General features: G+C 40.8%; 1 protein-coding gene across 4 annotated transcripts in view; it reads left to right on the forward strand.

Moving 5' to 3' along the window:
• The first annotated feature begins 70 nt into the window (after positions 1–70).
• The window catches only part of DCLRE1A (DNA cross-link repair 1A), a 31,446-nt gene continuing 17,113 nt past the window's right edge, over positions 71–14,403 (forward strand). For 3 of the 4 annotated variants that reach the window (XM_038758457.1, XM_038758454.1, XM_038758456.1), the window contains exons 1-6: positions 71–296; positions 2,964–4,125; positions 5,869–7,407; positions 11,008–11,141; positions 11,580–11,698; positions 12,371–12,514. In XM_038758457.1, coding sequence (XP_038614385.1) covers positions 3,621–4,125; positions 5,869–7,407; positions 11,008–11,141; positions 11,580–11,698; positions 12,371–12,514 — 2,441 coding nt within the window. In that variant the 5' untranslated portion in view covers positions 71–296; positions 2,964–3,620. Of the gene's footprint in view, positions 297–1,311; positions 1,510–2,963; positions 4,126–5,868; positions 7,408–11,007; positions 11,142–11,579; positions 11,699–12,370; positions 12,515–14,403 lie in introns of all 4 variants that reach the window. The other variant, XM_038758455.1, reaches the window with a different exon arrangement.

The following is a 14,403-nucleotide window of genomic DNA, read 5'->3' on the forward strand; positions in this document are numbered from 1 at the left end:
AATTCAATTTCCATTTTATTATCATTTTCACCCACGCTTCGTCTCTCCTCATTATCATCGAACTTCCCCCGCGGAGGAGCTGTGCGTTCAAATCACCGGATTCGCTACATTTCGTCCCGGTGGAAAAACCGGACGGTTTGGCTTTCGGAAAAACGGCGTGCTATGGCGATTTTTTTTTCCAAATTCTTATGAATGGGAAATGATGATTTTTAAAAATCATTTTAAAAACGGATAGCAGCCGGTTCGGCAAGAGGGGGGGCTGGTCTCGGTGACGCTTTCCCGCCAGGAAGCGAAAGGTGAGGGCGGAGGAGAGGGAAATTTGGGATGGGGATGCATTATTTGGGCTATTGGAGAGAGAATAATAATAATAACAATAATAGCATTTATTAATCGCTTACTATATGCAAAGCACTGTTCTAAGCGCTGGGGAGGTTAACAAGGTGATCAGGTTGTCCCACGGGGGGCTCACAGTCTTCATCCCCATTTTACAGATGAGGTAACTGAGGCCCAGAGAAGTTAAGTGACTTGCCCAAAGTCACACAGCTGATAAGTGGCGGAGCTGGGATTTGAACCCATGACCTCTGACTCCAAAGCCCGGGCTTTTCCCACCGAGCCACGCTGCTTCTCAACGTGGCTGAGAAGGGCCTAAATTTCTCCCCGACGTTAGGGGGATTTTGAAAGAGCCGGTAGGAATGAACTGTCAGTCAAGCGAGAGGGGAGTTTGCAGCTGGAGGGCTCAGGGCCCAGGTGCACTTTCCTGGTTGTGTGCCAGGATCTGGGGTCCCCAAAGGCTTTGATCTCGGGCCATCAGACACAACACTTCCTCAAGCTGTCCCTGTGGTGGCACAGAGAGGAATGGATTTAGACATGCGGTCCAGTTACCCTCTTGCCCACCCACAATACTGGGGGGAAAGGGCAAACGTTTAGGACAGTGCTTCGCACGCAGCAAGCACCCAATAAGTACGACTGAATGGACAACGTGGTTGGGAAAGGACGTAGCCCGTGTAACATGAAGCAGCGTGGCTCCATGGAAAGAGCACGGGCTTGGGAGTCAGAGGTCATGGGTTCAAATCCCAATTGTGCCAACTGTCAGCTGTGTGACTTTGGGCAAATCACTTCACTTTCCTGTGCCTGTTACTTCATCAGTAAAATGGGGAGTGAAGACTGTGAGCCCCACGTGGGACAATCTGATCACCCGTATCTGCCCCGATGCTTAGAACAGTGCTTTGCACATAGTAAGCGCTTAACAAATGCCATTATTATTATTATTTGGGAAAGGACGTAGCCCATGTAACATGTCCTTTGCCATAGTTCAGTCTCTCTAGGTGTCCATTCTGCAGAGATATTGAAGGTGAAGGATGGACGAGCACCCCCATTGGCAGTGCAACTGAAAAAAATCACCTTGCCACATCAGAATTGGTGGGGTTCCCTTGAATTCTAACTGGAAGCCAATAATGCTGGCCCTGAGGAATCCAGTGTGGGTGACCGACAGCAGCTACAGATAAATGTGTAATTAATAATCATTATGGTATTTATTAAGCACTTACTTTGTGCCAAGCACTGTTTTAAGCTCTGGGGTAAATACAAGGTAATCAGGTTGTCCCACATGGGGCTCACAGTCTCAATCCCTATTTTACAGATGAGGTAACTGAGGCAAAGTGAAGTGACTTGCCGAGGTCACACAGCAGACAAGTGGCAGAGCTGGGATTAGAACCCATGACCTTCTGACTCCCAAGCCCATGCTCTTGCCACTAGGCCATGCTGCTCCTGCAGAAAGGGAGCTGAGGTTGTCTGTCTACACGTGGCTCAGAGGAAAGAGCACACGCTTGGGAGTCAAAGGTCATGGGTTCTAATCCCAGCTCTGCCACTTGTCAGCTGTGTGACTTTAGGCAAGTAACTTAACTTCTCTGTGCCTCAGTTCCCTCATCTGGAAAATGGGGATTAAGACTGTGAGCCCCATGTGGGACAACCTGATTACCTTGTATCCCCCAGTGCTTAGAATAGTGCCTGGCACATAGTAAGCACTTATCAAATGACATTATTATTATTATTATTATTACCACCTTCACGATCATCCGATCCATGCCAAAGTGTCCACTTCTGCCAGTGCCCTCTTTTGCTCCTCGAAGGCTTTCACTATGCCAAGACCAGCACCCAAGTTTGTCAGGATGGAATTAGGGATGCCATCAGTGTGGTTTTCACTGCAGTCTGGCACTGTGTGTCTGAAGGGGTAAAGGGGGTTAGCAAGGGGTGCCTGATATTCTTAATTTAGTCGGAATCCTCCATAGCTGCCTGTAACAACACAATAGCAGCAGAAATGGAACTTGCCTTGGTGGTATGGGAAGAGCAGCATTAGCCTCCTTTTAGTTGAACCACTTCTGTGTGCAGAGCACTTAGGCACTTGGGAGCATGCAGGAAAAGTAAAAGGGATGGTACCCATTAGCTCCTTTTTCTCTACCTGCTGTTTCTGCTAGTCCCTTGTCAACATCATGATCCTGACAATGCCTTTCTTTGTCAGCCTGTCTCCCTTCTCTGCCTTTGTCTCATTTTTTGCCAATACCCCCATAAAACCCTGAAGCAACATGGCATAATGAATAGAGCAAGGGCTTGGAAGTCAGAAGTGGTGGGTTATAATTCTGGCTCCGCCACTTGTCAGCTGTATGACTTTAAGCAAGTCACTTCACTTCTCTGTGCCTCAGTTACCTCATCTGTCAAATGGGGATTAAGACTGTGAGCCCCACGTGGGACAACCTTGTATCTAGCCTAGTGCTTAGAACAGTGCTTGGCACATAGCAAACAAATACCACATTAGTATTATTTTTATTCTCTTACGTTCCAGTAAACATAAGCACTTTTTCTTATTCCACTACAGGAAGGGGCACATGATCTGTGGCTAGAGAGGGTTGATGTCCCCTTTCAAGTGATTGCTTTCATAAATTTTGATTCTTATCCATTTGTTTCAGGGACGTTGATGTTCATGGAACATGTTGGATTGCTCACCTGGGAAATGGCAGTCGATAAATGCCTGCGTACTCAAATATGGGAAGAGCCGGACAATTCCTGCTAACATTCTTCACCTTGGTTATAAAAAGAATAGTATTACCAGTCAACAAGTCAGGATCAGTTAGATCTCTGAAATGTGTTGTCAGTGAACTTGGAGGAGTTTCGTGTTTCCATTTACTTTGGTTCTATCAACTGAAAGGCAGTATTTAAAATAGCTCACAGAGTGAATTTCTTTTCCTGCACTTCCATTTACAACTTTGAAGCTTCTAATTTGTATTCTCAGTTTTGGTAAATTAATTTTGTCCAATAAAAAACAGAAATTTAGTATAGCATTAAAGGAAATAGCTAATGCAGCTAAAAGCCTCCCTCAGCTAATGCACTCAAGCCAAGCCTCTTTTTAAGTTTTCAGTAGGATGAAATAAACACAGAGATGTCCACTCAAAATCTTGCTGTTACCTTCATTTCTATCAATGGAGTTAAAGTATTTTTACTACTTGACTATTTCTCAAGTACATTGTAAGTAAGCACCTATTACAGTGCACTGCACTCACTAAGTGCTCAGTAAATACCATTGATTGGTATAAGAATGGTTGACATCAAAGAATTCTAGTTTGCTTATGATTGGTGGAATTTCTTTAGAATTACTATTTGCCATGTCAGAAGATTCCATGTTGGAAGAGGCTATTTGGGAATATAAGTCAAAAAGGAAACTAAAAAGTTACTCTGAAAATCATTCAGATAATACTTCTAAGTCTGTTCAAAAGGCAACAGATGGGAAATACAAAACAAGACAGAATCGAAGGAAAAATAAAAAAGAGACTGTTGAAAATAAGGAAAGCTCTAAGGACAAGGAGCAGGAACAGGGAGAATATGGTTCTCAGACAAGCGTAGTCTCAGATGGGGATTTAAATTATCAGGACGATATTCAGCTGTCCCAGGATAAGGCAAGCACGCCAGTAAAGCAAAGCAAAAGTTGTAACAAAAAACAAGTCACGCCAAAGAAACGGCCCATTTATGATGGCTACTGCCCAAACTGTCAGATGCCCTTTTCTTTATTGCTAAATCAGACACCTCGGTGGCACATTTCTGAATGCCTGGACATTCCAGTATCTTCTGGAAAAGGTAAGATTACAAGAAGGAGCAAAGTAATTTTTTATCTGTTTTGTGATTGTTGAGTTAAGCATAGAAACAGAAAGTGTTCAGGATGGGGTATAACTAAATGCTGGAGATTGCTGGTGGGTTTATATGAATTAGGGTGTGGAGAACTAGGCCTAAATTTAAAGAAAGCTACCCAGAGGAAGTATGTAAAGTATATGACTGTTTTTAATAATCTCTTAATTAGTAACTTTATGTTTCTGATTCCTCTCTGAGGTCAAAAGAAAGATGCCAGTATTCTAGGCCTCCAAACCAGTGCTATAGTCAAGGAGTAACTAGAGTCGATGATAATAAATCTATAGCTTAATGTCCTCATGCAAAGTGACATTAAATTTACAATGTGCTATCAATAATGCTAAGTTAAAATGTTGATGAGATTGATCTTTTTAAATGACCACCATTCTTTTTTTAATCACTTCCATGTTTTGGAAAGTGGGGAAGCAAAATCTAACTTATCCCTGTCTCTATAGTTCCTTAAAAGTTTAATAATGTTCCAAGCAAATGTTCATTTCCACCTTCAGTATTGGTCTTCCTTGCAGTCCAGAAATATACCATACACAGGCGAATTATAAGTGGAACTAATTCATGAACTTCCTCTGTTGTTTCAAGTGCTTAGTATAATGCTCTGCACATAGTAAGCACTCAGTAAACACCATTTGACTGATTACAGGATTCTAGAGTAGGGTTCTGTGTGGGCTGAGCCGCCTGGAGGTTCCCAGGAGACCATAATCAGTTGAGGCAGAGCAGAAATAAAGCAGTTGGATCAGGCTGACCCCTTCCTCGTAGCATTTTCAGGTAGCGGGAGCCCATTAGTTACAGCAGAAAATAATAATGGGATTTATTAGGCACTTACAATTTGCTAAATACTGCTAGTAAAATGGGACAGAACATTTAAGGGTGCACTGTCCTTCCCAGTGAAGGCCACCCAAACCTAAGCTGAATTAGGAGCACACAGGGAAATGTGTTCACGTACTGTGTGTGTTAGTCCCTGTGGTCAGTGGCCAGGTAAGTGGAGAAAAAGAGTTTAGGTTTGGGTAGGTTGGGTCTCTAATTGTTCACTGTTCATTGGGTCTGGGAAAACTGGGTGAGGGTTGATCCCCTTGTATAGTCTAGTAGCGATACCTCCCGTAGTACTTATTTCTGTGGTTTTCTTTTATCCAGTTTGTTGAAAATTGGCAAATCTGACCTGAATTTCGAACTGCCTTGAAAGATACCAGTTGCCTTTACTTTTCAGGCAGCTGGAGCGTGGGTGCCGTGTACAGTGCTTTGCACACAGAAAGCACTCAGTACATGGGACTGAATGAATGAATGAATTGGGTTGGATGGTGAAATTGATGAATTGGGTGTTACTTTCTTGGTCCTATTAAAGGAGCCCTAGGTACAGAGGTAACATAGATATTACAAATCTTCAAAATTGTTGGAGTTGCTTGCAAAAGTGGAAAACTGTTGTGTTATTTTTATCGTGATTTTTCCAGCAAAACGTTTTGGTCACTAATTGTGGATCATTTTACTGAAGGCATTGTTCCATAAAAGCCACACATTTAGTGGTTAAAGTGTGAAATTTTAAGTTCAGTGAGATTTACACTAATATTTTAAATTGTGAAAAAGAAGATACATTTTTCAGACCCTTATTTTATGGTGCTATGCTAAAAACCACATCGTCTATTGGGGTACATTTAGTTTTCAAATATTGTTTTTTGTCTTTTTTAGAGTGTCCTGATGGTCTGCTGTGTACTTCTACCATTCCTTCTCACTATAAGCGATATTCACACTTCCTGCTTGCTCAGAGTAGAGCAGAGGATGGTCATTCCGGCTCTCCGGCAAACAGCTCGGAGACTACATTCGTTTGTAGAGCATCAAGTCACCTCTGTAACCTTGAGAAAGAACGGTCACCAAATCAGAAACAAATTGAGGAGGAAAGAAAGGTTCCAAACAATTCCTCGTTGATAAAGTCAGGTCCAAGAAAAGCACACTTTCCACCCGAAACCAATAAAAAGACTTCCTTTTCCACAAACACTCCAGGGTCTCAAAAGACTCTGCAATTCCCTGAGCCAATTGGTAATGACAGATTTGAGTGTTCTGGTTTGCCTCGGGCTAGTGGAGACTCAGACAGTCAGAACAACCCCAAACCGTTCAATCTGCTGCTGCCAGAAACAGACCTTAGTGACTATGAAATCTCTTATTCACCACTTAAAAGTGATGAAGACACTTATGATATAGATGGAGATCTGGAAAATTCACAAAATAAACTGTCCCTAACTGGAAACTCAGAATACAACAGCACAAATTATAATGATGAGAATGAGCACAGTGTAGGATTTATGGAACCCTATACTTTGAGTGCTTTGTCTGTATCTACTTCCCAAAGTAGTGAGAGTACCAAGTTTAGTGATTTATCATGTGCTACTAATTTTTTACAATTCCATTCAGGTGCGTCATTTGGGGAGCTGACTTTTCCTAGTAATTATACTAAAGCGCCTGAAGAAGACCTTGATGGGCCTAAATTGTTTGTCTCTCAGTCAAATATGGGTGATGAGCCCACTAAAGATTCAGCTGTGGGCAATTGTCCTTCTCCAAACAAAGCTCACAGAGCAAGGTCAAAATCCTTGAAGTGCAGGAAAGAAAGCTCTCTGCTTCTCAAGTCACCCAAAAGGGAAGTTTTAGAGCTGTCAAGTAGTCACCTAAGTGACAAAAGCAGTAGTGCAATTGAGATTAAGGGAACAATGGACAATAGCCAGACATCTCAGTCAGCTATAGAATGCTTTTCTAGTTCACAAAAATGTGATGTAAAATCCACTCCCTCCAAAACTCTGAAGCAAATGGACATAGGTGTATTTTTTGGGTTACCAGCCAAAGTGAAAGAAGAGAAAGTAGGAAAAGGTATTTCAAAAGGTATGAAGAGCATAAGTCCAATCATAAGTCCTAAAAAGCAGCATTCCAGGAAGAGGAAGAGGAAAGCAGATTCTATAAGTGACACAGAACCACTGACTGTCAAAACTGAAGAGAGATCACAAAGGCAGAGAAAGAGACTTAGAGAATCAGATGCTTTGGAGGAAGAAGTTCAAAAGACAAAAGCTGTTATGTCCATGAATGATTTAAAACCTTTCACTGGCAATTTATGTGAAACTAAAGTGTCTACAGAACCAGCCAGAGGTGGGTTACGAAGGTGGAGAAAGAGATTCAAAGAGTCGGCCCATACAGAGGAAGGCTCAAGAAAAAAGATATGTCCCTTTTACAAGAAAATACCAGGTAAGTCAAAATGATAGTGGTTGAAAAAGAGCATTCAAATTCCAACAGATTCACTGAATATGAACATATCTTTTAAGTTTTTGAATCTATTTTATGGCTTTGTTTTTATAGTGGGTTTTAGTCAACATATCAGTAATGTTTATTGGACACTTACTGTGTGCAGAGCACTGGACAAAGCCCTGGGAGAGTACAGGAGAGTGAATAGACTGGGGGAGACAGAAATCAGTATAAATTATAGGTATGAGAAGGAAGGGATGAGAAGTGTGTATGGATGTATATGTGTGTATATATATCCTTATACTTCAGGGTTGTGGGAGTTGAATAAGTACCTATGTGCTTAGTGGGGAGTGGACTCAAGTGCATGTGTGTGTGTAGTAATATAGAAAACAAGATGGAGAGATGAGAGATTAGTCAGGGAAGGCTTCCTGAAGAGGATGGGATTTTAGTAGGGCTTGGAAGATAGGGAAAGTAATGGTCTGTCGATGTAATGAGCAGGGAGTTCTAGGTAGGAGGAAGGGTGTAAGAGGTTGGCAGTGAGGCATAGTGAGTAGGTTGGAACAGAGGAGTGAAGTATGCAGCATGGGTTGTGGTGGCAGAGGAGTGAGGATGGGGGAGGAGATAGAGAGTGGATTTAGTGCTCTAAACCTGATGGTGAGAAGTTTATGGTTGATGTGGACATGGATGGACAACAAGCGAAGGCTTTTGTGAAGTAGAGAGATGGGTGCAGAATGATGTTTTTGAAAAATGATCTGGACAGCAGAGTGAAGTATGGATTGGAAAAGGAAGAGGTAAGAGGCAGGGAGGTCAGCGAAGAGGCTGATGCATTTGATAAGTTCTTAGACATGTGTGATGGCAGCTAGAATGGAGAGGAATGTGTGGATTCTGGAGATGTGGTGAAGAAAGAACTGACAGGTTTTGGTGACTGACTAAATATGCAGTTTGGAGGATAAAGAGGAGTCCAAGGAAAATATCAATGTTTTGAGCTTTTGAGCCAGGAAGGATAATGGTGGTGTCAGCAGTGATGCAAACTGCTATCCTGCTGGTTCAATCTCTCATCCTATCCCGACTGGATTACTGCATCAGCCTCCTCTCTGATCTCCCATCCTCCTGTCTCTCCCCACTTCAATCTATACTTCACGCTGCTGCCCAGATCATCTTTGTGCAGAAACGCTATGGGCATGTTACTCCCCTCCTCAAAAATCTCCAGTGGCTACCAGTCAACCTATGCATCAGGCAAAAACTCCTCACTCTCAGCTTCAAGGCTCTCCATCACCTCGCCCCCTCCTACCTCACCTCCCTTCTTTCCTTCTCCAGCCCAGCCTGCACCCTCTGCTCCTCTGCCGCTAACCTCCTCACTGTGCCTCGTTCTCGCCCGTCCCACTGTTGACCCCCGGCCCACGTCCTCCCCCTGGCCTGGAATGCCCTCCCTCCGCACATCCGCCAGGCTAGCTCTCTTCCTCCCTTCAGATCCCTATTGAGAGCTCACCTCCTCCAGGAGGCCTTCCCAGACTAAGCCCCCTTTTTCCTCTCCTCCTCCCCATCCCTCCCACTATACCTCCTTCCCCTCCCCACAGCACCTGTAGATATGCTTGTACAGATTTATTACTCTATTTATTTTACTTGTACATATTTCCTATTCTATTTTATTTTGTTAATATGTGTTGTTTTGTTGTCTGTCTCCCCCTTCTAGACTGTGAGCCCGCTATTGGGTAGGGACCGTCTCTATATTTTACCAACTTGTACTTCCCAAGCGCTTAGTACAGTGCTCTGCACACAGTAAGCGCTCAATAAATACAATTGAATGAATGAATGGGAAAATTGCAGGGAGGAAAGGATTTGGGAGGTAAGCTAAGGAGTTCAGTTTTAGACCTGCTGAGTTTGAGGTGTCATCAGGGTGCCCTTGAAGGCAAGAAGAAATGCACCATTGTAGAGAAGTAGAGAGGTTGGGGCTGGAGATGTAGATCTGGGAGTCATCTACATAGAGATGGTAGTGGAAGGTCATGGGAGTAGATGAAGAATGGAAAGGGACTCAGTCAGAGCTTTGGGGTACACCACATTTAGGGGCTGGGAGGCAGAGGAGGAGCAGACAGACAGGAGCAGAACCCGGAGAGGACAGTATCAGAGAAACCAAGGTTTGATATGATTCCTGGAGATTGGGGTGGCCCATGATGTCAAGGCTGCTGAGAGATCAAGGAGGGAATGAGTTTGTTAGACAATCTCTTATTCTGTGTTTCTTACCCCTTACTATGTCAATCTGTGTGCAGCAAAGGGTATGAAGCTAGTAGAGATTTGGTAAATGTATCACTACCCCAGAAGCAGCTTGGCCTAGTGGATAAAGTACAGGCCTGGGAATCAGAAAGACCTGGGTTCTCATCCCCGCTCTAGCACTTGTCTGCTGGATGCCCTTGGGCTAGTCACTTAACTTCTCTGTGCCTCAGTTCTGGCATCTGTAAAATGGGGATTAAGACCGTAAACCCTATGGGGGACAGGGACTGTGTCCAACCTGCTTACCTTGTATCTACCCCAGTGCGTAGAACAGCGCTTGACACATAGTAAGCACTTAACAAATGTTATCATTATTATTATTATTGACAGTTCTTTGGAAAGGATGGATTTTGGGTCAGAAAAGAGAATAATGGGTTTCAAAATATTTTAAGCCTAATTTTAATTAGCTGCTTGAGACTGCTCATTAGAAACTAAAATTGACCCAGTTTTTCATAGAACTAATTTGTCTCCAAAACATTGGTTATGTTGCAAAATATAATTTAATTTAGATGGAAACTGTGAGTTTCTTATAAATAGGATATGTGTAAAAAATAAAAAGTACAAGTGATTTAGTGGAAAAATGTTCAGTCTAATTTTGTAGCTTTGAAGAAAACTGAGTAATTTCCTGTGTCAGCATATAAAGTCATGAAAAATAAATGGTTTCAGCTAAGTTAAAATATGCTTTATTGATAGTCTGTGGCCAAAATTTAACTTTGAAATGTATTTCTTCATGAAACCCTATTTATGTATGTCATAGAAACTTGGTTTGGAACTATGATATGATTGATTCCTAGTTCAGGGTGAGCCCAGAGTTGGAATATTCATTGTTGATATTGAGAAATATTGGTAAAATTATGAAGGGATTCTTGCATAGCATCTGCCCAAAGTGTGTTTACTTCCAAGTAGCCTTACTTAAGCCCCATTTTGTTCATGAATACCACATGTTTTTGGAAAAAATAGCACTTTGAATTGAGAGATAACATTCTTCTTTAGCTATTGATTTCAAACATAGAGACTTGCAAGTGTCCAATAAGTATTATACCTTCCTTAAATATTACATGTAAATATGTCTCAAGATTTGGCTTTATTTAAGTGCAGTTATTCTCAGAGAAGGCTCTGCATGGGAATTCTCAGTAGATGCTTACTAAGCTTATTGTCCTAAAACCTCCTTTCATAGAATTTCATCGAGTTTTTAGAAGCTGTGATGTAAACACTGAACTTGGTTAGAAATTAAGGGGAAAAAAAACAGAGGGTTTTGAAAGCAATTAAGTTTAATTCCTTTTTTTGAACTCATTAGTTCCCTTATAATCTATCCTGCGTGGGTTTTCTTTATAGGAACTGGCTTTACGGTTGATGCCTTTCAGTATGGAGCAATAGATGATTGCACAGCGTATTTCCTCACACATTTTCATTCTGATCATTATGGTGGCCTGTCAAAAAAATTCACATATCCAATCTATTGCAATAAGGTATGTTTTTTAAATATATAATCTATAAAGATGCATGTGCCCCTAGATCAACAACATTTTGATGACTTTTTACAATGCCTCATTTAACATGGTAGGGATTAAAATAGGGGCTTGTCCCCCAAAGAGAAGCTGGACTCACTGGCTGGGCAGATTTCAGGAATTGTAGGATAGAGTTCAGTTACCGTATCACTTCAGAATTCTGTTTAGGAGATTAGAGAAAAATCACAATTTGGGATTACCATCGATTCCCAGTGGGTACGTCACTGACTTATTTCTGAAGGGTCTTAGGACATCTAAACTATTCAGAAATACACGTCTTCTCATGCTGCCTCTAAATATATATTACTATCAAAGTTAAAATGAGAACTTAATAAAGCATCTGTTTATTGACATCTCATTTGACTTGCTGTTGTTTGAGTAATAATTTTCTCTTTCCAGATAACTGGGAATTTGGTAAAGAGCAAACTTAATGTGCAAGAACAGTACATCCATGTATTGCCAATGGATACTGTGTGCATAGTGAATGGGATCAAAGTTGTGTTGCTTGATGCCAATCAGTAAGTAGCAGAGTTGTTTTAAAAATACCATATTGTAGAAGTCTTAAAAAACTGATTCTTTTTGTTGATCCAGAGGTTAATTTCCTGCAGCCACTTGCTTTATGATTGTTTATTATAAGTTTTATTACTAATGGAAAGTTTCCTCTTGAAAGCTAAGAGTTGGACCAAATGACTATAGAATCATGCACCAGTAGGACTGGAAGATCTCTATTGCTCATCTCCTGGCAGAGTTTACATATACAGTTATTTCTCAGTGAAAATTTTATAGTGGTTCCATATGTTGACATTACACTGGTAATCTTTTAAAAATTAGACAGTGATGAAAAACTAACATTGACTTTTGTGATGTTATTTTCTTGCTATCTGTTTAGAGTTCAGATCGTTCACTCTTTCACCTGACCAGTTTCTCAGCAAAAGAGATAAAGAAATGAAGAAAGGGGACTTCCTCCCCTTTAGTCCTCCTCCCCTTTCATGATGGTCCCTCTGAAACTTTTATCATAAACTGCTAAGAATTGAAATTTTACTTGTACCCTATTTAAAGTACAGTACTTTGTCATCATAAAGTTTGAGTATTCTATTTTTAATTAGAATATTTGAAAGCCCTAAAGCACATTCTGCTTATGAGATTCAATACGTATGTGGTCACATTGTAATCTGTGCGTATGTATTCAGTTGCCCAGGTGCTGTCATGTTGCTTTTTTATCTTCCTAACGGGAATGTTATACTACATACTGGAGATTTCAGAGCAGACCCTTCCATGAAGCGTTATCCTAAACTGATTGGTCAGAAAATTCACACGCTGTACTTGGATACTACGTAAGAAGCATTTGTGTGTTCTTACCTTTCCCAATGCTACTGGTGAAATCAACGGGCTTTCCTTCTTGACTTCTTTACTTTTGGGGGTCTTTGCTTAAAAATATTAAATTCCAGTAATCATTTCATTTTTGAAAATACAAAATGTTTCAATCTTTTAGTGACCCCTGAGATTAATATTTAATCAGTCAATCTTATTTATTGAGCACTTAATTTGAGCAGAGCACTGTGCTTAGCTCTTGGGAGATCACAATACAAACATCACAAACAGGCTTAATTAATCTTCTACTATGTCAAGGGCTTCAAAAACTATCTGAAGAGTTTCCATTCTATGTAGAATATCGCAATACTTTTCTAACCCAAGCGAAATGGACCCAAGCAATTATCCAGTTGATTTTGCCCAATTTAGGATGCCCAAACTGATAATTGAGAATTATTTTGGCAAGCTGAATTATCCATTACAGCAATATATATGGATCAGTCACAGATATTAGGCAGGAGATACCATTTCATAAATAGAACATATTGGATAAAAGGTTGTCATTTATTTTTGAATTGCGATCATGAGGGGTTTTTTTAGATAATTTGAAAACAAGTTGTATATTTTCTGAGTTGAGTGAAGGAAAAATGTCATTACTAAAAGAAAAATATGTTTTTGTTAAGATGTTGGAGAACATTTTCTGACAGGCTTTCCAGGAAAACGCTTTCTAGCTAAATCCCCAAAGTGGTTTGGAATCAGTGTAATTTTGAAAATATGGAGAAGGGAGATTAGGAAGAAAATCTTTTCAGTCCCTCTGGAACAGGAATCAGGAAGTGAAGAGGGGCAGGCTAAAAACTTTGTAGGAAACGGAGAAAATATAATTCAGTTTTAAAACAGTAGGACTAAAGATATGCCATTCATTGAATGAAAACATGAAAAATGAATTGATACTCAGAAGAATAGAGTGCACATTAAAGATTTATCAGAGATAGAAAATTCAAATATAATATGCTTTTTAACTCTAGTTGACCACAGGCCCTGTCGGTGGTCCAGGGCCATAGTGCTGTGTCTTCTTCTTGGGGCTATGCACCCGTGGTGAGTGTTTCTGACTGAAGGGCCACCTAAGATATTCTAGGAGGTGTATGGGTCCAGCAGGAATTCTAAACTGTAACTGAACAATGAATTCAGCAAAGACTGGCAGTGTCTACCAAAGCAGTAGCTTCCAGGTCATGGCACCATGATGCTGGGAAGACCTGGGCCATAAATCATGACTTGGACTGTAAATGGGTTCTGCTCTTAACTTAGAACTTAATGTAGAATCTCACTTAAAATGAGCATTTTATTCTTTATAGTTATGGAAAAGCTAGAATATTCAGCTTTGGTTCAGAACCAATTTCCCATTTGTAATGTTTTGCTTTAAGTTGTGGCTTTCAGGAAACAATTATATTGTAAGCCTGAAGACTGCCTTTATTCCAAATGAAATGGAAAAGATCCAAGGAAGAGAAATGGAAGAATGCTACAAATCAAATGTGAAACAGAAAATGAAGCAAGCTTGCTCTGTAATTGATGGATGATGTGGTATATTATGGTATCTATTCAGTGTGTAAAGAAGAAAGGCAGGCCACCAGATTATAGGTGGCATATGGAAGGAAAAGTGAAAAATTATACTGGTGAAACTGTAGTTTTCTCAATCCATCAATCAGTGGTTTTTATTGAGTGTTTACTGTGTGCTGAGCACTCTACTAAGCACTTGGGAGAGTTGGTAGACATAGTTCCTGCCCAAAAGAAGCTTACAGTCAATTGGGGGAGACAGACATTAGGTTAGGGATAGGGGAGATATAATTTAAGACTATTTACATAAGCACTGTGGGGTTGGGATGAGTATCAAAGTGCTTAAGGGATACGTAGCCAA

The sequence above is a fragment of the Tachyglossus aculeatus genome, chromosome 16, assembly GCF_015852505.1.
Source record: "Tachyglossus aculeatus isolate mTacAcu1 chromosome 16, mTacAcu1.pri, whole genome shotgun sequence".
Lineage (NCBI taxonomy): Eukaryota > Metazoa > Chordata > Mammalia > Monotremata > Tachyglossidae > Tachyglossus > Tachyglossus aculeatus.